The sequence below is a fragment of the Atractosteus spatula genome, chromosome 21, assembly GCF_055471065.1.
Source record: "Atractosteus spatula isolate fAtrSpa1 chromosome 21, fAtrSpa1.hap1, whole genome shotgun sequence".
NCBI lineage: Eukaryota > Metazoa > Chordata > Actinopteri > Semionotiformes > Lepisosteidae > Atractosteus > Atractosteus spatula.
In genome coordinates, this window is record NC_142726.1 from 16,159,732 (window position 1) to 16,185,554 (window position 25,823).

At 45.3% G+C, this 25,823-nt stretch overlaps 2 protein-coding genes across 4 annotated transcripts in view; one reads left to right on the forward strand and one right to left on the reverse strand.

Annotated features, from left to right (window-relative positions):
• The first annotated feature begins 1,031 nt into the window (after nt 1–1,031).
• Nucleotides 1,032–17,913, forward strand: brd7 (bromodomain containing 7). Of its 2 annotated transcripts, none has more exons than XM_088938598.1 (17): nt 1,032–1,169; nt 2,875–3,089; nt 3,498–3,627; nt 4,473–4,530; nt 4,694–4,838; nt 5,709–5,819; nt 9,696–9,886; nt 10,872–10,998; nt 11,192–11,267; nt 11,562–11,669; nt 11,918–12,053; nt 12,661–12,772; nt 13,609–13,656; nt 14,680–14,794; nt 16,619–16,762; nt 17,003–17,146; nt 17,710–17,913. In XM_088938598.1, exons 1-17 carry the CDS (start codon nt 1,121–1,123, stop codon nt 17,772–17,774), a joined length of 1,974 nt encoding a protein of 657 aa, XP_088794724.1. In that variant the 5' UTR covers nt 1,032–1,120; the 3' UTR covers nt 17,775–17,913. The 2 variants fall into 2 exon arrangements, with proteins under 2 accessions (XP_088794724.1, XP_088794725.1); XM_088938599.1 differs by having other exon boundaries at nt 14,680–14,773.
• A 78-nt stretch (nt 17,914–17,991) lies between these two features.
• Nucleotides 17,992–25,823, reverse strand: part of adcy7 (adenylate cyclase 7) — a 55,333-nt gene continuing 47,501 nt past the window's right edge. For both annotated transcript variants that reach the window (XM_088938597.1, XM_088938596.1), the window contains 7 exons: nt 25,095–25,200; nt 24,362–24,520; nt 22,702–22,848; nt 22,423–22,530; nt 21,173–21,287; nt 20,578–20,702; nt 17,992–19,799 (listed from right to left, as the gene is read on the reverse strand). In XM_088938597.1, the coding sequence (XP_088794723.1) occupies nt 19,653–19,799; nt 20,578–20,702; nt 21,173–21,287; nt 22,423–22,530; nt 22,702–22,848; nt 24,362–24,520; nt 25,095–25,200 (907 nt within the window). In that variant the 3' untranslated portion in view covers nt 17,992–19,652. The remainder of the gene's footprint in view (nt 19,800–20,577; nt 20,703–21,172; nt 21,288–22,422; nt 22,531–22,701; nt 22,849–24,361; nt 24,521–25,094; nt 25,201–25,823) is intronic.

Here is a 25,823-nt window from a genome sequence, read left to right on the forward strand (position 1 = left end):
CATCATTTCGGTCAGGTAACGCCAGATGTCTTTCTTCACTGGCCGTGCTCACCGGGACACTAGAAAGTTTCTCGGCACAAACGCGAAAGCCTTTACACTCGCCATTCCACACAATCTCATGTTGAGTGTTTAGTCATTACAGGAAAGCTGTTTTCTATATGCTAACGAGAGCTAATCTCTCACATTTGCTAGTTTTCTGGTGTTAAAAACAGCCGGAGTAGACGCAATATCTGAGGCAATCATTTTAAAGTTGCAAATTGATAGTCACAGCTTTACCAAATTGATGTTGCTGCTTACTAAAAGGGTGGACCCGAGAGTACAACAGTCCTCAATAATTGTTAAAATGGGAATCCGTAGTATTTTTTTCTCATTTTACTGTATTTGCGGTGATCTATTTCGACGTGCTTTAATGTGTTCGTTAGTAATAGTAACACATTACTGCACAGCCGGCGACATACAGTATGTTATGTACAGACTGCGCATAGTTAGACCACAAAATGAAGATGACGGCTGCTTTTAATGGCTGGCAATGAGCTTTTTTTAAAGGATGGCTGCCAGAGACGGGTAGACTTACATTAAATTGACATATTCGAGATTTTTAAAAACAGCATATAAGACTAGCACGGTTAGAACCCACCGACTCTGTACTTACAGCCTGAGAGAACATAAGCCAAGTATGGCACTGAGCTTCGTTATATAAGGTTGTGCACGTTTGCTGAGGAAAGTTTGAATTTAACTTTCACTAGAAACCACAGATCATGTTTTACTGATGATGAGAGAGACGTATTAAAATACTTCGGTTTGGTATGTTCTGTGGAGGCTGAGACGCGTGAATGACAGCGTGTTCTGATGAGGGGATGTGGTTTCGGAAAATTAAACAGAATTACGAGAAGCGCGCACACACACAAAAGTATTTGAGTAGTTTTTTTTAGTTCGCGATTCCAGCTCCGCCGCTTCTGACCTCCACCCAGCAGAGGGCGCCCGAGAGGAGATTGTAACTCTCGATCTGTTCTCCCTGATCCGGCGCCGGCTCTTCCGGGTGCCGAACAAAAGAGCCGGACTGAGTCGGTGCTCTCGCTGCTTCGTGCTTCCGAGAAGATAAACACGTCAGATTCAAAACATGGGGAAGAAACACAAAAAACACAAGTCGGAAAAGCATACATACGAAGGTAAGGATTTAAAAAGGACGAGTCGGAATGCTTCTGAACTCTGTTCGCCAAACTGGCGATCTCACGTTTCATAAATAGCTAGTTATGAATTTACTGGCCTTTGTAGCAGTACTATATCATATGTATCGGATGAACTGAAACCTTCGCTGGTATTAACGCACGCCCCGAACATGATGGCAAGTTTTAATTAAAATGGTTGGTGACAGCTGTCACTCATTTGTGCATCAAGGATAGCCCAGCTCGGCTTAACAGAACTCATCTTTACGGACATACAGTGTGTTTGCCTGCCTTTCTCATATTGATGAAACATGTTTCTATCAGTGCGTTCCTCAGCCAATAGTCTCAAATAAGGGTTCCCAACCTTCTTTGTCAGCTGAACCCCCTCAACCTAAATGATTTGCTGAAGTCCCCCTTTGAGATTTTAACTAAATCAAAACTCAGTAAATATAGATAAATGCTACAGCATCCCTCTTAACACGCTTCTTTTCACTCCGTAAAATATTAATATTACTACTGTTGTTTTTCTTCTCCTTATTATGACGTTGTTATTTATTAATAGGACTATTTAACAACTCAAACTAAGCATTTTAAGCTCCCTCAGTGGCTCATTTGCCCTGGCATAGACCTGCTGCTGTTTTAGATCGGCTAACTTTGCCTTGAAATACTCAACTGGTTGTGTGGCCAGGTTTGCCTGTCTTGTTTCCAGAAAGCTGGTTTCATACTTTCATCTGAAGCTGCTCCAAACAGATCGCACGTTTAGGCAGAGGTCTGGCCTTGTCACCGTCCGTGCGGGTGAATCCAGATTTTAAACGCTCCTCGCTGTGCTTACGGAGCTCTTCCCGCTTCGGTGTCTTTGGCTTCTCCTGGTCATTTCTTTTCGTCACCTCGAATCTGTCCGTTTTGCTGCCCGTGATCACGTAGGATCAAGACGTGCTAACAACGTCAGATCGCATGACATTCAACAATTAGGCGAATTCTGTCAGCTAATTCTGTCGTTGGTTTTTGCATGCAAAGTCACGGTGAAGTGTAACATTTGATTGTTTCAATGTAATATATTTTGCTTTCATAAAATGTATCTATTTTTTAAATGGAATTTTATCTGACATTGACGTTTCCATCGCAATCTCACGAACCCCTGGTCTAAAGCAGTGCCTAATGCCCCTGTATAGTGACGGGACACTATACTATAAATAGGCGCCGTCCTTCAGATGAGACATAAAACTGAGGTCCCGACTCTCTGTAGTCATTAAAAATCCCAGGGCATTTCTCGAAAAGAGTAGGGGTGTAACCCTGGCGTCCTGGCCAAATTTCCCATTGGCCCTTACCAATCATGGCCTCCTAATAATCCCCATCTCTGAACTGGCTTCATCACTCTGCTCTCCTCCCCACTGAGAGCTGGTGTGTGGGGAGCGTTCTGGCGCACTATGGCTGCCAGCGCATCATCCAGGTGGGGCTGCACACTGGTGGTGCTGGAGGGGATCCCCATTACCTGTAAAGCGCTTTGAGTGGAGTGTCCAGAAAAGCGCTATATAAGTGTAAGCAATTATTATTATTATTATTGTTATTATTATTAATATTATTATTATTAAAAGATTAGTGCCCCATTTTAGGAGGAATCCCGTGTAGAAGCTGGCTCGGCAGAGTCAGTGATACTAGAACGGAGCCTCCTGTCTCTCACCCTCCGCGTGCGTCTTCCCTCGCTCAGAGTACACGGAGAAGCCGCTGAAGCTGGTGCTCAAGGTCGCGGGGAACGAAGTGACAGAGCTGTCCACAGCCCCCCCCAGCCACGAAGCCAGCAGCCCCCCCGAGGAGAAGGCCGACCATGACAAGCACAAGGACAAGAGGAAGAAAAAGAAGAAGAAAGGCGACAAGGAGAAGCACAGCCCCGTGCCGGCGGGGGAAGAGAGGAAGAGGAAGAAGGTAAGGGGTTCAGTGTGGCACTTGGGCAGAGAAGGTGCCGTCACCACCTCACTGGCACCTCTGCCAGCTCAGGGGCAGATTCTGTGGGAATAGTTCAGAAAAACAGAGAGAGCCAGGACACTCCAAAAGGTCATGTTCTCCTCATAAAATCAGACAGTCTGCACTCTGTCGGGAAGAATCCTCCCAAGCTTTTGGTGATCCACTGCACAAAGCATGAACTCAGACCTGCGCCTGTCCAGATCACCCTGTCAGATACTCCACATGCACTTCTTTCTTAACACCAGCTCTCTGCCCCCTTATTTTCTGCTGAGAATGAGCAGGAGAGAGTCAGTGCGTTAGATCTGGGTAATTGAAGATGCTTCGGTCGAATCGAGACCTGAGACGGTTCACTGTCTTTCTTTCTGCAAGATGACCAAGAGGAGGAAGGGCCAGGACTCGCTGGACACTGACCCGGACGAGCAGGAGAGGAGCCAGACCCCCGTGAGAGCTGAGGTGCCCCAGGACAAGCACGTCGGCACCCCCATAGCCCAGATGGAGGGTGAGTGTTGCCAGTGGCTGTCCTTCATCAGTCCGGTCTTCCTGCAGGCACACCCCTCCCTAAATGACTCACCTTGCCTTACCCTAGTAAACTATAAGCTGCTCACACCTCTACTGCAGGTTGTTTTTTTTTTCTTAAATGTTTTGCTTGAAGTTTTTTGCAGTGTTGTTTCTGCTGCCACTCTGATGGGAGGTTTCCTTGTAGGCGCCAGTTCTGTCTGGAAATTCCAGTTCTGTCTGGAAATCTGGATAGAGTGGTTGTTCAGATAATAAGCAGTAATGTTCTGAAAGAAATCCGTGCCCTTCAAAGCCAAACAGTAGAAGTGAAAGAGTCACAGATCTGTGGGAGAAATGAGAAAGGAAATGGGAGAAACTGAACTCAGCTGATAGAGGGAGAAGAAGGGAGAGGAGCCCAAATGCCTGTCAGAGATGAGGAATCAGAATGTACTTCCCATCCTGTGACTGACAGCCCTTGTTGAGATTGCTGGGGATATGAGGATCGCCTTTTCTTTTTCTGCCACTTAAGGAGTTGATTTGGCTTCAAAATAAACAAAAAAATGAGCTCCCTCTATTATAAGGATGAAAATCGGGAGAAATGCTGTGTGAGATCACCACTTGGAAGATTGATTTGGTCACACCAGCAGTTTCAGATTTCCATAGTTTCAGTGAGTGTTTTCCTCCTGCTCAGTAGTACAGTTCCTTGTGAAGGCTTTTACTGCAGCTACGTTGTTTTGTTTTTTTTCGTTCACTTGAATTCCCATATGGTTTTTAACTCCCTGCACTTTTGTAAAACTGCAGACTCAAACCCGAGCCATCTAACGCGTGGGTGTAACGCATCTCTTTCAGAAAAGGAGCTGTCTCCCCTCCAGGAAGCCCTTACTCAGCTCATCAGACAGCTCCAGAGGTGAGCCTTGCTGAGCCTTCGGTTTTCACTGCTTGTTTAGGGCTCTTTAACTGGATGGCTGAAAGAATTTCAGCATTTTAGACCTCTCGACTTTCTGATCAGACAGGCGGTCTGCGTGTAAACGTCTCTCTTCAGCTGTCGTTTAATTGTGTTTGGTTGGCAGGAAGGACCCCAGCGCTTTCTTCTCTTTCCCAGTGACAGATTTCATTGCCCCAGGGTACTCCCTCATCATCAAGAAGCCTATGGATTTCAGCACCATGAAGGAGAAGGTGAAGAAAGAAGAGTATCAATCTCTGGAGGAGCTCAAGGTACCCCGGTTCTGCTGACAATGGCATCATCTCAGCAGCCGTGGGCTGCATATTCTTTAACAGCTTCAGAGCCCCCTGATCATCAGTGAAGCACTTTACTCTGCTGACTAAAGGGGTAAAGCCAGCAGCAGTGGCCAGCAACCATATCACTCTGCAACTCACAACTGGCAACCCACTGAAGCTAAGCAGGTGTGAGCCTGGTCAGTACCTGGATGGGAGACCTCCTGGAGAAAACTAAGGCTGCTGCTGGAAGAGGTGTTAGTGGGGCCAGCAGGGGGAGCTCACCCTGCAGTCCATGTGGGTCCTAATGCCCCAGTATAGTGACGGGGACACTATACTGTAAACAGGTGCTGTCCTTCGGATGAGATGTAAAACCGAGGTCCTGACTCTCTGTGGTCATTAAAAATCCCAGGGCGTTTTACGAAAAGAGTAGGGGTGTAACCCCGGCGTCCTGGCCAAATTTCCCATTGGCCCTTATCAATCATGGCCTCCTAATAATCCCCATCTCTGAACTGGCTTCATCACTCTGCTCTCCTCCCCACTGATAGCTGATTAATTAAAGAACTCATCAACCTCAGCTTTGAAAGAACTTAGTCTCTGTGGATTGTAGGATGAACCTCTGGGGAATTCTTAATATTACGCCTGCTGCTGCTTTTGCTGGTGCTGTCGTGGTTGTTGATATTTATTTTTTCAGTGCTTAAATTGCTCATTCAGTTGAGTTTATGTGCTGGCAGTGTAATGTGGGCCAATTAATTGTGGCTGCCTACTGTTCCTGCTTGTCTGTGTCTGACAGAGAGAAAATATGCACTGCACAGAAAGTGAACAACAAGGCTTGCCTACACCAAATCTCCCGTTTGTGTTTTAACACAGGCAGACTTTAAAATCATGTGTGAAAACGCAATGATATACAACAAGCCAGAGACCATTTACTACAAAGCTGCCAAAAAGTTGCTTCACTCTGGAATGAAAATCCTGAGTCAGGTAAGCAAAGCTTAGCACTGGAGGACTTCAATGTGCACTCTGTTTCACCCTGTTTGTCTACTTGATTAGCAGAAACCTGATGCATGATGAAGACAAAGGGTTAATGGTAGACTTGCTGGTGATCTTCAAGCACAGTGTGGCTTGTGTTACAAGGCCAAAAGGTTCAGTCTAATGCATTGTTCTTCAAGGGCTGGAGCCACATGGCTGGCTTGTTGTGGATTCTCACAACCCTTTTGGTACAGAAGTGCCTCCTCTTCTCAGTTTAAAATTTGCTTACACAAAGGTTCCAGTTTTATCTTCTGGTTCATTTCCACTGTTCATTCTGAAGAAGTCCACTGCGTTGACTGTCTATACCTGTGGTTTTGAATACTTAAAAGTTTGTTACGTCAGTCCATCAGATGAAAATTGTGCACTATATTTTAAATTGAGCCCTAATTAGTGTATTGTACAATTTATCCATAACACCCCTTGATTTGAATGATAGACGTTTGACTATGTAGCCTTGCATTTTCGCCGATTTTTTTTTTGCTTCCTAAAAGAGGTAATTGCTGTATCAACAAAAACACACAAGCCATTTTCATACGTAGCCTCTTCCCAATGTTTCTCATTTTTTATTATCCATTTTTGCTCCCTGTATGCAAAACCCAGGTATTTGCCCTGTCCTGAATTTTATCTGAGATTTCGTTTCAATTAGCTGAGCCATTGTAACCCTTTCCTAGGTCTAAACCAGGTAATAATGTAAAGAAACCAATAATAACCTCCTGGACTAAGAGCAGTTTGGAGGAACAGTGGTACAGAGGAGACTGTTGAGACTTAAACAGAATTGTTAATCAAATGCAAGTCTGGTTTCTTGCTAATTGTGTGCTCTGCTTCCTTCTTGTGCTGTTGTCAAGCTATTGTACTGGTAATGTAACTTTAGAAGAATGTTATTTTACCATGCATATGACATCAATATGACTCTTGGTGTCGTAGCCCAGCTGTAACAGCAGAGGGCGCAGAAGATCTGCTTGGTGTGAATGGCTGCTCTATGAGCAGTGGGGGCAGAGAGCTGGTGTTAAGAAAGAAGTGCATGTGGAGTATCTCAGGGTGATCTGGACAGGCGCAGGTCTGAGTTCATGCTTTGTGCAGTGGATCACCAAAAGCTTGGGAGGATTCTTCCCGACAGAGTGCAGACTGTCTGATTTTATGAGGAGAACATGACCTTTTGGAGTGTCCTGGCTCTCTCTGTTTTTCTGAACTATAAAAATGGCCTTCAAGTGAGAGCACAGTTTTAGGGAATCAAGGGTGGCAGCTATGTAAACAATGACTGAACCCGCTTCTCCTCAGAAGAAAGGAATTTTATGAAATGTCTTTTTCTCAAGCATCAGTCCCACTCTCTGTGGTTGACTTGGCTTGGGGGTTGCTGTCTCACATACTAATCCAATGCATTTCATCTTTTTTAATGAAAACAAACTAAAAATAGTTTACGAAACCACGGGCCAGTAACCTCTGTTCTGATTGTCACAGGCCCCAGTTTGCGTTAATCCATCTATAAATAAAACATTGGCTTGGCAGGGGAATATTGTATTAAGTGTGAGAGCTGCCTTTTGATTAGATGCTCAGACCCAGCCAGTTTGTTTCCTTTGATTGTAATAGCCTGCTCCAGATCTCAAAAGTAGTTTTAATTGGTCATACCTAGTCTTAGCCATCCCAAATCAGTAGACTGACTGCTTTACACCTGGGCGGGATGCTGTTATATCATAACAACTATCCAGGTCAGGAAAACGCATCTAACAAAACTGAAAGTGAATTGCTTTTTAGGTTGCAAGGAAATCTATCCAAAAATAATGGGAGGGATTGAGAAACTCCTCCAGGTGGTTTTATTTTTCTGGCAATGGAGGTGTCTTTTTCTCTAATAGCTACAGTGGTGTGAAAAAGTGTTTGCCCCCTTCCTGATTTCTTATTTTTTTGCATGTTTGTCACACTGAAATGTTTCAGATCATCAAACAAATTGAAATATTAGACAAAGATAACACAAGTAAACACAAAATGCAGTTTTTAAATGAAGGTTTTTATTATTAAGGTGGAAAAAAAATCCAAACCTACATGGCCCTGTGTGAAAAAGTGATTGCCCCCCCCGTTAAAACATAAATCAACTGTGGTTTATCACATCTTTGGAAAGCTGAGTTCAATTTCTCTTGCCACACCCAGGCCTGATTACTGCCACACCTGTTCTCAATCAAGAAATCACTTAAATAGGACCTGCCTGACAAAGTGAAGTAGACCAAAAGATCCTCAAAAGCTAGACATCATGCTGCTATCCAAACAAATTCAGGAACAAATGAGAAACAGAGTAATTGAGATTTATCAGTCTGGAAAAGGTTATAAAGCCATTTCTAAAGCTTTGGGACTCCAGCGAACCACAGTGAGAGCTATTATCCACAAATGGCGAAAACATGGAACAGTGGTGAACCTTCCCAGGAGTGGCCGGCCGACCAAAATTACCCCAAGAGCGCAGCGACGACTCATCCAAGAGGTCAGAAAAAACCCCACAACAACATCCAAAGAACTGTAGGCTTCACTTACCTCAGTTAAGGTCAGTGTTCATGACTCCACCATAAGAAAGAGACTGGGCAAAAATGGCCTGCATGGCAGAGTTCCAAGACGAAAACCACTGCTGAGCAAAAAGAACATAAAAGCTCGTCTCAGTTTTGCCAGAAAACATCTTGATGATCCCCAAGACTTTTGGGAAAATACTCTGTGGACTGACGAGACAAAAGTTGGACTTTTTGGAAGGTGTGTGTCCCATTACATCTGGCGTAGAAGTAACACAGCATTTCAGAAAAGGAACATCATACCAACAGTAAAATATGGTGGTGGTAGTGTGATGGTCTGGGGCTGTTTTGCTGCTTCAGGACCTGGAAGACTTGCTGTGGTAAATGGAACCATGAATTCTGCTGTCTACCAAAAAATCCTGAAGGAGAATGTCCGGCCATCTGTTCGTGACCTCAAGCTGAAGCGCACTTGGGTTCTGCAGCAGGACAATGATCCAAAACACACCAGCAAGTCCACCTCTGAATGGCTTAAGAAAAACAAAATGAAGACTTTGGAGTGGCCTAGTCAAAGTCCTGACCTGAATCTGATTGAGATGTTGTGGCATGACCTTAAAAAAGCGGTTAAGGCTCGAAAACCCTCCAATGTGGCTGAATTACAACAATTCTGCAAAGATGAGTGGGCCAAAATTCCTCCACAGCGCTGTAAAAGACTCATTGCCAGTTATCACAAACGCTTGATTGCAGTTGTTGCTGCTAAGGGTGGCCCAACCAGTTATTAGGTTTAGGGGGCAATCACTTTTTCACACAGGGCCATGTAGGTTTGGATTTTTTTTTCCCCTTAATAATAAAAACCTACATTTAAAAACTGCATTTTGTGTTTACTTGTGTTATCTTTGTCTAATATTTCAATTTGTTTGATGATCTGAAACATTTCAGTGTGACAAACATGCAAAAAAATAAGAAATCAGGAAGGGGGCAAACACTTTTTCACACCACTGTATGTCTGTCTTGCAGGATTAACATTTTTATAAACACAACAGTAAATATTATATTTTTAATCCCGGTTAAGGTTGCTATATTCTAAGATACAGTTTCACATACATAAAAGAACAAGAACTCTTTGTAATCGGTTTACCTTTGTAAGAGTTTGTCTTCATGATTCAAAGGCAGACTGACTTCTGGCCTCTGTGCAGCAGATCCTGCACTGCTCTCTTGATCTTATATGTCTCGGGTTTCCTGTGAGGTGTGCAGTGATTATAGCGCTGTATTGCAGCTATAGTTCAACAACTGTACAGCCATGCTACAGGCAGAGTGAAGTTTCAGTGAGTTTCTGGTCGTACAGGAGAGACTCCAGAGCCTGAAGCAGAGCATTGAGTTTATGGCTGACCTGGAGCAGCCCAACACGCCGAAAGAGCAGGGACAGGCCGCGAAGGAGGGAGACTCCACCTTGGACCAGACGAAAGATCCAGGGGAGCCTATGGACACCACCGAGCCCACAAAATCACCAGGCAGAATAACCAAGGACAGCAGGAGGTAACATCACACATCAGCACTGCTGAGAGATGCTACTCACTCCTGTAATCCAGTACAAAAACTCCAGAAAAAATAACCCAGTACACTGACATAAATTTACAGATTTGTTTGATTAATTATGTACTATAAATTGTTATAATGGTTAGCTTCTTGCATCCACCTTGCACCTCTATGGGTGCAAATGTTCACAAATTCTCACTCAAGTAGCCAGTTTTCTTCAGGCAAGTCCACACAGGGATATGGTGTTGATATTGTAACTCTCTGATCTGCTGACGCAGAATCTGTATAGTTGTGGGGTTTAAGAGCCAGTTTAACAAAAACTCATTGCTGAATTGTTCATTCAGGTGTTATTGTCTAAATGGAATGATGGGTTTTCCAGTGAGTCTTCCTAGTAAATAACTCCCTCCACTTTTTCGCAGGGGATGTGCAGAAATGTTGAGAGCACAAGGAATGCCGTTTTCAGGTTGAATCTTGTCCATTAATGTTCCACCACTCATCTGGGTGGAAAAATCAAGTTGCAGGTCTCTAAGAGTGTTTGATCTTGTGCAGTCTCACCCTCTGAGCATTTGCCTGCACTACTTTGCACAGCAATACAGTGTAAAAAGGGAAAAAAAGTTTTAGGAAAAATAACTCTGGAATTTCACAGAATATTGGGGAGGGATTGGCTCTATCAATAGAGGATCATAGAGTGACACTTGTACAACAAAAAATCTAAAGTTGTTTTTCTTCTGGAAGCTGCTAACTGATTCCAACACAGACGACTGTTCTCTACCTCATATTTATCATACTCTCTGTCACTGTGTGAATGCTTCCCATTCAGATATCTATTGAATTCCCTGACACTTGTTCCCTTTGAACCGTTCATTAAGCTTAGCAGTTGCTTAGAAAGATGAAAACGAGTTAGAGTAGATCTGTCAGGTCTCATTCCTGCTTTACTGAAGGGCCCTCTATGTGCTGCGTTTTGTTCTACCTGGACTGTCACCAGGCAGGACAGAGACTCCAAGGACGACGTGCTGAAGGGGGGTCTTGTGCAGGAGAAAGAGCTGGAGCAGATCCAGAAGCTCGTCGAGGACTCTGGCGGCAAGCTGAGCAGCAGGGAGGTTCAGAGCCAGGTATGGGGAGCTGGGGGACTGGGCGTCGTGTTATCATTGAGAGGAGGATCCCGGGCTCTTGCGTGCCAGTGAGAGACACCACTCCAGATTACACTGGAGTAACATCTTTCCCCCTTGCTTTGGATGAACACGGGGCTGCTTGGAGGCCTGCCAGCATCTGCATCCAGAGCTGACTCGATCTTTTCTGCTTTAGCTGCAGTTTGAGAGGCGGAAGACTGATGGGACCACAACCCTTGGAGTCCTCAACCCTGCAGACCTGTCGGCAGGAGGTAGGGCCCTGGACAGCTGGACAGGAGGCGGGCGATCCTCAGCAAGCTCTGAAGAGAGCGTGGAAGTTTCTTTCTGGGTTAGCTGGAAGGCTACAGGCTGCATATTGGCAGCGCCTGTCAAAGATTTGCTGGAGAGCTCTTGCTTCATGTTCAGCTGTGTTCTCTCAGAATTGGTTATTTTGGTTCCCTGAGGTTTACAAGATTCCAGGAACTCGTTCCAGCTAACGGGCAAGTGTCACAGGCACGTTTCCCGCATTCGTGATTGGTTTTTGTTTTTGCCCTCTTGTTCTGTAGAACCCGGGTACTGCCCTGTGAAGCTGGGCATGATGACGGGCAGGCTGCAGACTGGCATCAACACGCTGCAGGGTTTTAAAGAGGACAAGCGGAACAAGGTGACACCAAGTGAGTTCCAGTGCTGCTCAAAGATGATTTTTTTAATCGCCTTGCACATCCATTTATACCCAAAGACTGTTCAGTCTTAAGTTGGATCAGGAAGTCTTAAAAACAAACAAAAAAAACGGTGTGAGGGCATAAAGGAATCATTGTGCTGTTATCTAATATCTGTAGATGCAGCTCCTCAGTGGCCCATATTTAACCAAAGGGTAGGTTGAGCCTTTGTCTATGAGTAATCATGCCTTTTTTTTCCACAGTCTCATACATGAATTATGGGCCATTCAGCTCTTACGCTCCAATTTATGACTCCAGCTTTGCCAACATCAGTAAGGAAGACTCAGACCTGATCTATTCCTTCTATGGAGAAGAGCCCAGTCTTCAAGGCTCAGAGAGGCAAGTACTGTATCCACATACTGTATCCAGAGGGTAGAGACGCATGGCTTCACAGCCAAGACTGCATGAGCACTTAATTTGAAAGTGCATTGATCTTTTAATCTCCCCAGATGACAGTCAAGTTAAACATAATTAGTAATAGTTTTTCCATTTAAAAAAGAGGCATTATGAAAAGCAATAAATGCTTTTGTTTCCAATACGAATTAGTTTCATTTTTAAAGCCTTGGTATGTATTCAGAGTTCATTTTGGACGGCACTCTGATTTGTATCAGATTCTTCTGCTGTTGACACAGCCAGAGGTTAGAAGAGGAGAAACCTTTTCAAATCCTTGAAAGGGTCTGTGCCAGACATTTTTTCCCTGCAGCCTCATCACTGAAGCCAGAAAGCGATGGTTTTGTAATGAGATATGTAAAACTGAAACCTTATTGTCTGTGTGCCTAAAAGCAGCGTTGCAGATCTGAAATGAGCTTTTGTACCTTTTGAGGTTTTCTTTGTCTTGTTTGCCCTGCTCTTCACGTCAGGCTAGGGTGGCAGGGTCTTGTGCAAAGCTCATTCACCAACCCCTGATATAGCTGACGAGGAAGGCCAATGTTGTATTGTTCAACAGCATTCAGGAGTTTCTTTCCAAGGCGGGTGAGCATGTGTGCCACGCAACAGACAGCTTTCTGGACGCCCTGACCAATGGAGAGCACTCCAGGATGCTGAAGGAGATGGACATGGTAGGAATGAGTGATCTGTCCAGTGAGCACTCTCCCCTCTGCAGAAGTGAGAACACAACACAAGTCGAGCTATATAGTACAATCACAAGTTTACCTAGAATCTGACGGCAAAAACTAATTTGGTTATTTTATGGTTTCAATGTTGCTTTGACCTTGTAAAAATATCTAAAAAACGGTAGGAGAGACGTACTGTTTTTGAAGATCGGTACTGCTGCTTGCCTTTGCATGTGAATTGCATTGCACTTAATTTAATGTCACAGCAAATGGGGGGCCTGAGCACAGCAGGCCTGGAGTTTGCCTAAACAAACAGCGTGCCTCCCCGCAGCTGGACTGAGATGAGAGTAGTTCAGTTTGAATGGGTAAACTGTAGTAAATCCTCATAGAAGCCTTTGATCCTACCACAAAGTGCCTAGATTCACCTTATTCAGTTACATTTAGTTTGCAGAAGTAAGATTCAACACCTAGTACAGTCTTGGTGATATGTATAATTATAGATTCTGTTAACAGGGATCAGCTGAACATGAGACTACACATAAAAGGTGCCATATGGCCCATCTGTCTTTTTCCAGTACTTAGTACCTAATTTATTGGGAGGATCTCATTCAGCTGCTTCTTGAAAGAAGCCCGTGTTTTGGCTTCAGTAACTTGGCTGGGTAATTTATTCCAGACTCCCACACCTCTCTACGTTACAAATAGAGCCTCCTCAGTTTTAACCTCACTTCAGTTCTCTGGATGTGTTTCACTCTTGATCCTGAAGTTCCTTTCTCTGAGCATTCTGTGTCTGTGTAAATGTTAGTGGCACTCCGTATCCTTTTCCTCTGTCTCCAACAATCCAGGAGGGTGAGGAGCAGACGGACGGGCCCGAAGCAGCAAGCGATGCGGAGGTGAGTCTGGCCCGTCTCTCTCTCTCTGTCCTCTGCAGGGCACCGGGCTCGCCGCAGTCTGGACCGGCGCCGGTGCTGGTCCGTGAAGACAGAAGGGGTGGGGGTGGGGTGGTGAGCAGGATGTTAAATTCATCCCAAAAGGAAAACCAAGACAGGATTCCTGTCACAGGTTGATCTTCCAAGAGAGAACCGATTAAGTTGCGAATTCAGGGTTGGAAAGCTGTTTCCGTGCATGGTGTGTAATATTCCAAGAAATATCGGGGGCCAGATAAAAAAATCGGAGATCCCAATAACAGCACTGAGAATTTTTTGGTTGGTGGGAGTTTGATTGTTGGGTTACGTGTCGTAGAGGCGTCACAAAGCAGTTCGCTTCTCTTTGAAATTTATTTCCCAACTGGAGGAACAACAGTGAAGATCACTTTTTGGGACAAATGTGTAATGAAGGTCAAGTAGGAATCAGGCAGGTTGACGGACAGAAGGGTAGAAACGACAGGTGGAGGTGAGAGAGAGTGTGCTGCTTGGAACTATTTTTACATTTTTTTACCACATTTGGCAGTAGAATTAGCATCTGGTAGCCTGCTCTCATGGGATCTAGCTCCCTAGGGCTGGTCGGCACTGGGGTGAGAGACCTCCAGGGAAAACCAGAGGGGTTGGTGGACGAACAGGTGGTGCTCTTGCTACTGGACCAGAATTTCCAAAAACCAGTGCCCAAGTTTAGTGTTCAGAGGCACTGTGCTCTGGATACATCTTTCAACCAATGTCCTGAGTAGTTTATCCCATTCTGGGGTTGAACTGTGTGGCCCATAGAAAATTAAATTAAAATAAAAGCAATTCAATAAAAAGCAAAATTCTTGCTTCCCTATGTATTGGTATTGTGTTTTGTGGCTGTTGGTGAATGATGGCACGTATATTAGTAGCAGTATATAAAGGCTAGGAATTAAGTATGCTTGTCCATTGGAGACTTGCATGATGAGCTTACACCATGCAATATTCTTCTTACCCCAGATTTCTTCTCCTTCACAGATAATCGAACCCGAGAACAGCAGCAGGAGCATCCTCACTGCCCTGAGCTCTGTGGTGGGCTTGGACCTGGAAGGGCAGACATTTGACTCTGAAGGTAAAGAGCTGAAACCGTCAGGTATGTGGTCTGAATGAAGGATATAGGAGTGTATATATACTGTAAGGACAAGACTACATAGATGTAATTCGGCCACAAAGGGAATTTTGATATTTAAAGTCATGTATTGCAGTGCTTCTCAAACTTTTTGGACCAAGTACCACCCCTGATCAAACCAAAGCATCCAAGTACCACCTACGAGTCATCTTCTCATAGGAACCCCAGAAAATCTCAAAGACCAACATGAGCTAGCGTGCATGCGCACACACTCACATACACTTATAATAAATATTATAATAAACTTTATTTGACATAGCGCCTTTAAAGGTGGCTTCTCAAAGCGCTTTACAGAATGACAACAGGAACAACAACAATTAAAAATAAACAATAAAAAAGCACCTTTTCAGTGAGAGAGGTGAGCCTGTTTAGCCTGGCAAAGCAGATGTGAATTCATTGGTCGAGCCTTAATACAATTCACAACAGAGTTGAACAGATTTTAAATCGTCAGGCATTTTCTTGATGGCCAAGGCCTCGCGGTGGATGCTGCGGTGCGTCCACTTCATATCTGGAGCAAACTCTCTAATTCGTGCAACTACACCGCTGTGTCGGCATCGCTCTGGCACCGTCTGTAAAAACTCCGACGCATTTTTTTCCAGTCGATGCCATTCTCTTCAATGCATTCATTCAGAAACTGAAATATGTGCTCTCCTGTAGTTCCTGTTGGTAGCGGTTTACAGAACAGAAAGTCCTCATGGGACATACCCTCAAACTCGTATCTAACGTAAAAGAGCAAATTGGCCAAATTAAAGGCATCTACAGAGTCATCTAATTGCAGTGAAAAGCATCTGCTCATCTTAACGTGCTCTACCAGCGTACTTTTGACATCATCCGCCATATCAGTAATTCTACGAGTGACTGTGTCTTTCGAAGGGGGCAGCAGGCCAAGCTGTTTAGTAGCTTTAGTTTGTCAGCTCTTTTGCCAACAGTAAACAAAGTTCTTCACAAGTAGTGTGGGGCTTACTTTTATTGGCCCTATACAATTTCTTGCATTAGGAATTAGTCTTTTCACATACCCCAGCTTGCTCTCCATGAGACACACAGGCTTACCTGCTTTAGCAATCCACAAGCTTGCATTTTTCCCCGTTTCTGTTTCAGAAGTCCGTCTCGGAACTTAAAAGAAGTTTTTATTTCATGTGCATGGGAGCGAAACACAGAGACGCTCTGTGTATTTTTTTCAAATTAACCTAGAACGGTCCTTAAATATTTCTCTGTTATCTATCACGCTTTCCTGTGCTCACAAGATTGCCAGTGTTCCAAAACCATGCACATTCTCCTACCTCCCTATTTGCTGAAGTAACTTTTTTTTAATACAATTAGTCATTTACATCCGTAGCACGCATTCCTATACAATGGTATAGAATTACGCAGTAGCTCTTGTGTCCTCTCCAGTATTAGCGCACGCTGTATCGTAGTACGTAGGCTGCGTATTCGACATAAACTAATTTTATTAAAATGGAAAATATTTTTTGAAAAAAATTTTAAGTGCACACAACAAATTTCCAGGGTCATATGGCGTACCACCTGGCGGCACTCCGAGTACCACGAGTGGTACCCGTACCATCGTTTTAGAACCGCTGATGTATTGGGTTCGCATTCCACTGAAGGTTTGTAATAGATCTGATCCTTTTATACTTCCAGTAGATCTCTTTGTCACTGTGAGAAAGTGAGAAAATAGTCTTGCTGTTTTGTGCATGTGATTTGGACCATCCATTGCGAAGTCTGTAGCCTGAGTTCCAGCTGGTCTGGATCTTCATTGTGATGACGTTCTCCTGCCTGCTGCTCCAGAGGCCAGCCTGTTCCAGAAGAAGCTGGATGAGACGACGCTGTTGCTGCGGGAGCTGCAGGAGGTCCAGAACGAGAGGCTCAGTGTCAAGCCACCCCCCAACATCATCTGCCTGCTGGCTCCCAGTGCCAGGGAGCTGCAGCTGGGTGCGTCAGCTTTTCTTATGCCTTTCTCCTTGCTTGTGCGACTGTTTCCATGCACGTGTTCAGGCTCCAGAAGTGCAGGTTTGAGTTCTTTACAGGTCTTGCCTTGTCCTACTCCATGGAATGATCAAACCCACCAGTTTTGCGATCCTTCTGTCTCCGAGCCAGTTCGCTGGGGGGGGCACGTTGCACGGTGGCGGCCCGGACGACCCTCCCTGACCTTTGCTGTCTGTCCATCTGCAGCTGAGAGGGTGACGGGGAACCTGAAGGAGCTGGCAAGTCGGGTGACCCCAGGCGATATCACCTGTCTGTACGGGATCAGGAAAGCCATGGGCATCTCTATGCCAACTGGGCTGCTGGACGACAGTCTTACAGACCTCACCACAGGTCAGTACTCCGCCCCGCAGAGCGTCTTCAAAGAAACAGCCTGGGAAAACAACCACTTACCCACATGCCTGCTACTGATTATGCAGGAAGTTAGCCATGAGTCACTGACTGCTAGGCAATGATGAATATGTCGCTGCCAGCATCCACATCACTCATCTATCGGCAGCAGCACTTAAGGGTGTTATGATCACATGGTTATTCCAGTAGACATTGAAAAAGTGTATTGGAGAAAGTGAATAATGTGATGCCTTTTCAGGATGGGAATCACAGGGCTAATTAACAGAATACACTTAATTCTAAGGCAGTCTCGAAGATCTAATCCATGCGCTAGATGACATGCACAAGTGTAACAGAATATGATCACTTCTGCTCCCCCACCCCCACTCCCCACCCCCCCATTTCCTGTGGTCTGCTCTGTTCTGTGGGTTCTGTTATAGTGGTGATTACAGTCATTGAGAGCACAGCTATGCATTCGCTCTCCAGGCTGGCACAGAGCTACATGAGAAGCCATGAGTATTTCAGGGGCCAAGTGCTTCCCACCACCTCTGTTATTCTTTTTGTAGATGCGTCAGAATCTGTGGTTGACTTTACTGCCAGTCAAGAGGAGCTGTCGGTAGGAGCTGTGTAAACCAGCCCAGTAACCAGTTATACTAAGGGACGGATGTCTTTTCCAAGCCTGGAACATTTCATTCGAGTTGCTGTATAGAGGATGTTTTTGCTCGACGTTTGTATGCTTTTCTACACAATAAATTTCTTAGACTAGCCGTTGTACTGTGTGTATATATATTTTTTTTTATAAATTAAGGTACTATAATTTTCGAACCATTAAATGAGAGGGAAAAAAGTTTGTTTTGGTCCATGTTCATTTAATGGATGCACGGAAGATTGTCGGGTTAGGGGGTGGGTTCAAACTTTCATTCTTCTCTGAAAAAAAATCACAATCAACCCAGACACGCACACAAGAAACACAAAACTGACCTCTAAGTTTCTATTATAAAATGAAAATAGCAAAATTGAACAGCAGCAGATTCACAAAGCGCTGTCAAAGTAACCAGGCTGGTTTTGCACACTGCTAGACTTCTGGTGAAATGTGTCCCTTTTCGTGGGGAGTCTGTGCAGGCCCAGGTCCTGAGCCCAGTGCATACTGCACTGCACTGGCTTATTCCTTTCCTGTGAGAGGGGAAAAAAATAACACCCTCCTGTAAAAAGCGTTGTGAAAATCCTTTATTCCACCCATGGAAAAAAATGCCAAATTCCACATCTGCATTTGTTCCTCTTTGCCTGAGCTGCAGCAGCAACAACAGAAACGATCACAGGAGGGGGAGAGCCTTCCTCATTGGGGTATCTCACGGCAATAACACCAGCAGTGCTTCATATTTCAGTACATCTCAGAGGCACACAGAGAAATCTGACCTCCCAGGGGCAGTGTAGCTCGGTCTTGCAGCAGTGTGTAAAATCGCCATCGTCCATCCTTTTCAGTATAAACTTTTTTTTTAAATCACTTTGTTGCTTGACAAAAGCGCAGAAGAAAGTGTTCAGAAATAGCTTCTGTGCGGTAGGCACTGCACCACAGCAGTAGAGAATGGCACATGTTCATCATGACCTGTAAGATGCAGCTGCACAGAGCAGCGAATGCAGCCACAATGGCTCTCCTGTCCAGTTTAAGGACACAGAATGGCAGTTTTATTAACTTGTAAGATCAAAACTAGGAAAACGTGTATTTCACAGTGCCCATTCACATTCTGTAAGCAAGAAAATATCTTGAGATTTTTGCAAGCTTTTGCTTTCCAGATCGATTGGATGGCAGTTTTGGACGCACTAGAGGTTACTTTGTTTTGGGACAGGAACCAAAACTGCAGTATTGGTCAGAAGTCTCTAGCTGTCTAAAATTAAAAGACTTTTGTTACGCATAATGAAGCATTTTGTTGCAACACCTAAAATGGAACATTAGCTGTTCATAAGACAACAGGGCATCAGAAGTGGCTGTTTAAGAATATTTGGCTCAAGTCAAGTCTTTCTCAACGCTAACCAACATGCCTCAAGAAGGACAAGGAAAAGTAACATACTTGCAACTGTTGACCTGTGAACTTAAATTAAAACCTCCACCCAAGAAAGTCTCTTACTCTTCAAGTGCAAATCGGCTGCTAAGGACTATCTCTGTACATGGAGACTATTTACAGAAAAGGGGGTCCAACAGCTTAGCTAAAGCATCCTAATGCAGGCAAATACTGGAACTGCTGTTCCCGCTAGGATCCCGACGAACAGCAGCGTGTGGAATAATCCGCGCGGAAGGACAATATTCTTTTCTTAAAGGTCAGCGGCTCAGGCTGATGTCTTGACCCCTCGCTGCCAGGCAGTGCAGAGCCTCCCTCGTCGGCCGCCACCCCCCCTCCATCTCCAGCCCCAAAACGTCTATCGCGCTGTTGCTCGTCACCGTAGCACTAAGAGGTCCGTGTGAAAAACAAGACGGGCGCAGGAGTAACAGTTAAAAGAAGAGCGGCATCTCTCAGCTCAGCGCCAGCCCCAGGGACTTGCTCATGTCCGTGCAGACGAAGAACGTCGTCAGCTCCCCTTTCCCCTTGACCTTGATCAGCCCTCGGCACTCGCAGGAGTAGCCCAGCTTCTTCAGGATGTTGGACGTCTCCTCGGTCACCTGCGAAACACGGCAGCCGGTCTTTAACCCCGGGGGGCAGCAGAGTTTGCTGGTTCTCATTCCACCTCTGTTCTTAATGACCTACTGCAGCTGAACTGGACCCCTTTAATACTGCACCCAGGCCTTCAGCTGCTGATGGTTTAAAGAGACCTGGAAAACCTACTGTGTTCTAGGCCTGGAGGACTGGAAGGCTTATTGTATCTGCGAAGGATTTTCTAAGCTCTTGTACTCTCAAAGGCTTTTGTTCCCTCTTTTTCTGAAAGCCACAGTATAGCTTAAAAACACAAATCTAGCAAACGGCCACCAGAGTATGGAAAAGCAAACTAAATTCCTCAAACCTTGGGGAAATACTTTTCCCATGAAACAAGACATCTAAGCTGGCAGTGTATTTTGTAACGGTAAAAAGGTAGGAACAGTTTTCTAAAAGCTTTCAAAGTCTCCTTGAATATACTGTACACAGATACAGAAAACCATCATAAAATACCTTTTTATGGCAGAGAGCACAAACACAGCAGAATTAGATACATCTGGTGTAAGTTTCTTGAATCTGCTATCAGAGATGTCAGTTATCTTCAGATTGTTCCAACCAGAGAGATTTCTTAGTTTTTTAACAAAGCATGGTGTTTTCCCCAGGGAATGCAAAAAATATTGATGTCGTGCTGTTCATCAAAGCACACAATGTCTGTTCAAATAGGTAATGTGCCATTTAAAGGAACTGCACTTAACAAGCTGTTAAAGTTGAGCTACTGTAGATGAAAGAGAGGCAACATTAGTTTACCTGGATCTTGCCCAGCTCTCCAGTACTCTCCATTCGACTGGCCACATTCACAGTGTTTCCCCAGATGTCATACTGCGGTTTCCGGGCTCCGATCACCCCTGCGATCACTGGGCCATAGTTAATCCCTGTCAGGAGAGAGGGGGCAGACTTGGAGACACACTGACAGCCAATAATGCATGTTCCCATCTTCTGGGAGAGAACCTGTTACCTCCTGGGAATGTGCTTGTCAGTACAAGAAATCCTCAATTGTAACACCCACAGGCAGAGGAATACAGGATGAAACATTCAAAAGGGAAAAAAGGCACTTCTTTACACCAAAGGTTGTGGGTGTATGGAACAAGCTACCTAGCCATGATGTTGAAGCCAATACTTTGGCTTCTTTTAGGAAATGGCTCTGATCAATCCTCTAGCAAAGTGCAACTTTGAATTTTGCCTTCATAAAGTACTGCACAGGCACCTGGAGTGATTTGTTTTTCAGATTGTCTCATGCATTTTTATGACAACCCAAACCGATTCTGAAAATCCTGTTTGCTTTAGCATGTGTAAAGAACTACTCGAAAAGGCCTGAGGCCCATGCCCCTCCAGAGACACTCACCCACTCGCAGCCTGAAGCTGTTGAAGGAGTGCCTGTTGATGCCTTCCAGCTTGCCCATGAGTGCAATGGCGAACTCCACCATGTTTCCGATCTGCGTGTGCTGTCTCTCTCGGTCCTGAGCAAGCACAGCAGCAGAAATACAGGATTTACTTGGGGGCTCAGTTTCTGCGTGCAATACAGGCCTAGCCAAAGACCTAGAGCAGGAGTACTCTCACACTGCATGTTACCATCCCCTCCACTGCTGGACCAAACAGCACTTTCATTTACTGATCATTTAATGACGAGATAAAAGATATTCTCATACTGCATGTGGATTGGAGGATCGGGACCTTTTATCTTGAGTCCTGCAGCTCGGGTAGCAGCCCTTCCAATCCACTCCATTTGAGCACCTTTAGTAGAAGCAGCTCTCTGTATTATTAGAAACCCTACAGTATATGGGAATTAGAAGCTGATCAGGGCGGAACTCTGCAATGGAGCAGACTGGTAGACCCACTCCTGAGTGTTTCCACCCCGAATCAGAAGGGTGAGAAAGCAGGAGACAAGTGTAAGTAGATTTACACCCCAGGGGTACACAGGAGTGCTCCTAGCACATGACAGAGTGAAGAACGGATATTTACTACTTCTGATGTGCTCGTTAGACTCCAGCTCGGGAGAGTCACAGGGGCTTCTGGTTTCACTTTATCCGAGTTCTTAAGTGACTTCGTTGAACAAACGGATGTTCATCCAAATTCCTCCAGTTTAATAATAATTCCTTACTCTTGTATGGTGCTTTTCTGGACACTCCATTCAAAGTGCTTTACAGGTAATGGGGATCCCCTCCACCACCACCAGTGTGCAGCCCCACCTGGATGATGTGACAGCAACCATAGTGCACCAGTACGCTCCCCACACACCAGCTCTCAGTGGGGAGGAGAACAGAGTGATGAAGCCAATTCATAGATGGGGATTATTAGGAGGCCATGATTGGTAAAGGCCAGGGGGAAATTTGGCCAGGACGCCGGGGTTCCACCCCTACTCTTTTCGACTGGCTGGTTTGCAGGTCTTTATCCACTGAGCCGCAAGACAGCAGCTCTTGGAGACCAGCAGAGAGCGACCTAGAAACCAGCTAAACTACAGATCGCAGTGCAGTAAAGTTTCCTCCTGGGCTAGATCATGAGCTTGTTAGTCTCACGCGTTCAGGACTGCAGCCAGTGTGTGCAACTGCCCACCTCCAGCGGACAAGGGCTGCACCATCATCTCGCCGGAGGTACCTGGTTGTTCTCCTGCCCGGGGGTCACACTGAGGCCTGCGGCCGCCATGTAGGTGCTGCCGATGGTCTTGATCTTCTCCACACCACTGAACTTGGGTTTGGACAGGAGCTGGACAGGAGGACACAAAATCACAGGAGTTCAGAGCTTGCATCTTTGCAGCGTGCAACTTTTACTTCTTCCCCCAGACCTGAACACATTTTTTTTATGCAAGGAAACAGTCAGTCATGCTGCACGCTGGCTTGACGTATTAATGTAATGTCAGCTGGGGTAGCGACTGACCTCATCGAAGTCCGCGATGATTTCATTCAGCAGCCTCAGGCACTCCAGACCCTCCTTGTTGATGTCGCACTCGGTGTAGAACTCCTTGAAGTCCGGCACGGACGCGAACATCACACACACACAGTCATACGACTTGTAGTACAGATCCTGAAACACCGCAAGAAGTGACACACCCCCCACCCCAGCCCCAGCATCCACCGTTAGTATCCTAGTTCCAGCGCACGACCACAACAACAACAAAAAAAGAAAATGGCAAAGTGCTTTAGACTGCAGGCAACCGGCAGCACTCTCTTGTAATGGAAATGAAGGTGCAGAATGAGGAATGAGCACACGCTGCCGAATACAATACACAAAGACCTTCCACGCTGCCTGCGGCAGACACAAATGCCACACAGGGAGGGAGTAGAAAGGCCTGTCTGCTTACCTAACTGACACTAAAAACTCTGTCTGCATGTGGCTCAATTAAACTGGGTACTAGTTTCCTGCAGTCTGGATTGCAAAAGTAAACCAGGGTTTTGCTGTCTCGCAGGTCCAAGTGCCGCTGACAGCAACCTACACCATTAACAGCCACTCTTCTCAGCTCCTTTCTTCCGAAGAGACCTTCCTAGTTCCTCAATTACTTTTTTTCCACAAATGCCAATCCATCCGAAATTCGAGCAGAACACTTCACGCCAAGGCCCTGTGAAGTACAGGCGCCCAGCCTGTTCCTGCGTGCCCAGTGATTTATAAAACACACCACAGGGGAGCAGATCTCGGCACCACTTGTAGCGGGTAATGATCAACCACACCAGGCAACTGTTGAGAACTGCCTGGGCTACTAGTGTAAGGAAAATGCGAGAAATGATCATTGAAAGCTGTAAAATTCCAGAACTAAGTGTCGCTTTTTATCGGATTACATTACCACTCACATCAAGCGCATGTTATGTAGAAAAGGAAGCTAAGGCATTGTAAACAAACTCACCTTTATATGTGATTTACCCATGCTAAAGTATAACATAAAATTAAATAAAACATATTGATTATATAAATCCTGATATATAAATCGTAGTTGCATTAAAAGTGGTTTACATTTTAAGGTGGGAGGGGGGGTTGTGTTGTATTTGAGCTTTGTATCGGACTATAGTTTTAAAATGAACAGGAACTGACTGAGCAGTAGATACTTCTCTCTCTGTTCCAAGAGGCCGTCCTGTAACGCCCTCACTCCGAAGTGAGCAATGAGCGTGGGTGAGTGCTGTGCCCAGGCAGTTCTGGGAAGAAAGTGGTTTTCCAGGAGGCTGGGTGGCGATGTAGGTGGCAGGCTGGTGCACAGACAAGTGATGTCACAATGGAGGAGGAGGAGGGGGGGGGGGGGGCAGGAGGAAGTCAGGACAGTGACTCAATACACATTAATGAGCACCAGGGCTGCACTCAGTCCACATCCCCGCACACTGACCGCTCCCCTCCAGCACAGCGACGGGCGCCCCACATGGACAACAATTTCAATTTGTCAGTGCGGGGGGACTGGAAACCGACCGCCCATCGTGATGTCAGGAGAGGGGAGAGAGGTTTGGGGTGGGGGGTGGGCGCTATCCACATGTCAGTGGTGAAGTACTGGCACACTCCTGTGTGGGACCCCTACCTTATACTTTTCAGTAAGGAAACTGTTTTTGAGGAATCCCACCTCGTTCTTTTTATTCTCCCCCACGAACAGCGCGGCGACATGCGCGGGCAGCACGTTCTCCAGCAGCAGACGATTGAGGTTCTCCATGGTCTCGATCTCGTCCTGCTCCTGCCGGTTCTTATTCTTGAGCAGGAAGTCCTGGCGGCAGTAGTACTCCATCTGCCCAGAGAGCAAGCGCAGCACAGCGTGTTCGGCAGTCATCATGCAGGAAACCCACTCTGGGCTTCTGATGTGCATTCTACACACGCTCTCAATTACCAAGGTGAAGGATCACAGGAATAATATTTTATACAATTAGTTCTGCATAATTGCTTTTGGCTCTTGGCCAGTCGCAGCTGTAAGGCTTAAGCGTTTTACCAAGTAACGTCAGCTGGACTGTCAACCAAAAGGCACACAGGCACTGAACAAAAACTCAGAACAGAACATACTTTTTTTTTACACATGGGGCTATGGGAGTCTGAAACCAGCTACCCAGCCATGCAGTTGAAGCCGATATCCTGGCTCCTTAAGGAACATACTGCAAACGAGATCTGGCCCATTTGCAGTTAGTAGTTAATTGATCTGAGGAGCTCATGCATGTGTTTCCTGAATGGAACCAGCAGATCTGCTTCACCAGCACGGCTTTCACTTCCTCCAGCACTTCCACTCCAGAAACAGGGGCACGCAACCCGAATGGTCTCAGACTTTCTTCTCAAGACATCAGACAGCGGGGTACGCGTGCAGCTGTGCCTACCTGCCTGGTCAGGGTCAGCATGGTGATCAGGAAGAGCGTGATGTAGACACAGCTCATCACCTGAGGGTCCTTCATGATGCCAGACTCCTGGAGAACAGATCCGTTACTGGAAGACAGGAAGGCATGGGGATCAAACGTCAGGTAACCAGTGCCCTCTCAGGCAGCACTGCTGCAGAGAGCTGAGCCAATTCGGGATACAAAACAGGCATTGTAAGTCAACAGTCCAAGACAGGAGAACCAGTAATGGAATTTCAGACACAATCCAATTTACACAGCTGTAAACAAACACATCTACCTTTATTAAGACTACCACAACCATAGATTGCTTCTGATTTCCATAAAATTGTTATTTGATTTATTTGTGTTTTTAAAAATGCAGTTAATTCAGAGAGCTGGATTCTTAAAACAGAGATGAAGGCATACACCAATACTGGAAATCTATACATATAACTCTTAACAATTTAGTAAATGTGAATACACCATTTGAAATTTCTGTTACGTACTTGGGCAATTTCGACTTTGATGATACTGAAGTAAAGGACAGATATATATTAAGGATTCTTCTAGCAGCTAGTAAAAAAGTAATTAAAATGGCTTATAAAAGAACCTCCAACACATGAACAATGGGTTAATGTTGTGAATGAGATCTATATAATGGAAAAAATAACCTTTTCTCTCAGATTGCAGGCAGAGAGGTTTAGCAAATACTGGGAAACGATTAAATTTATC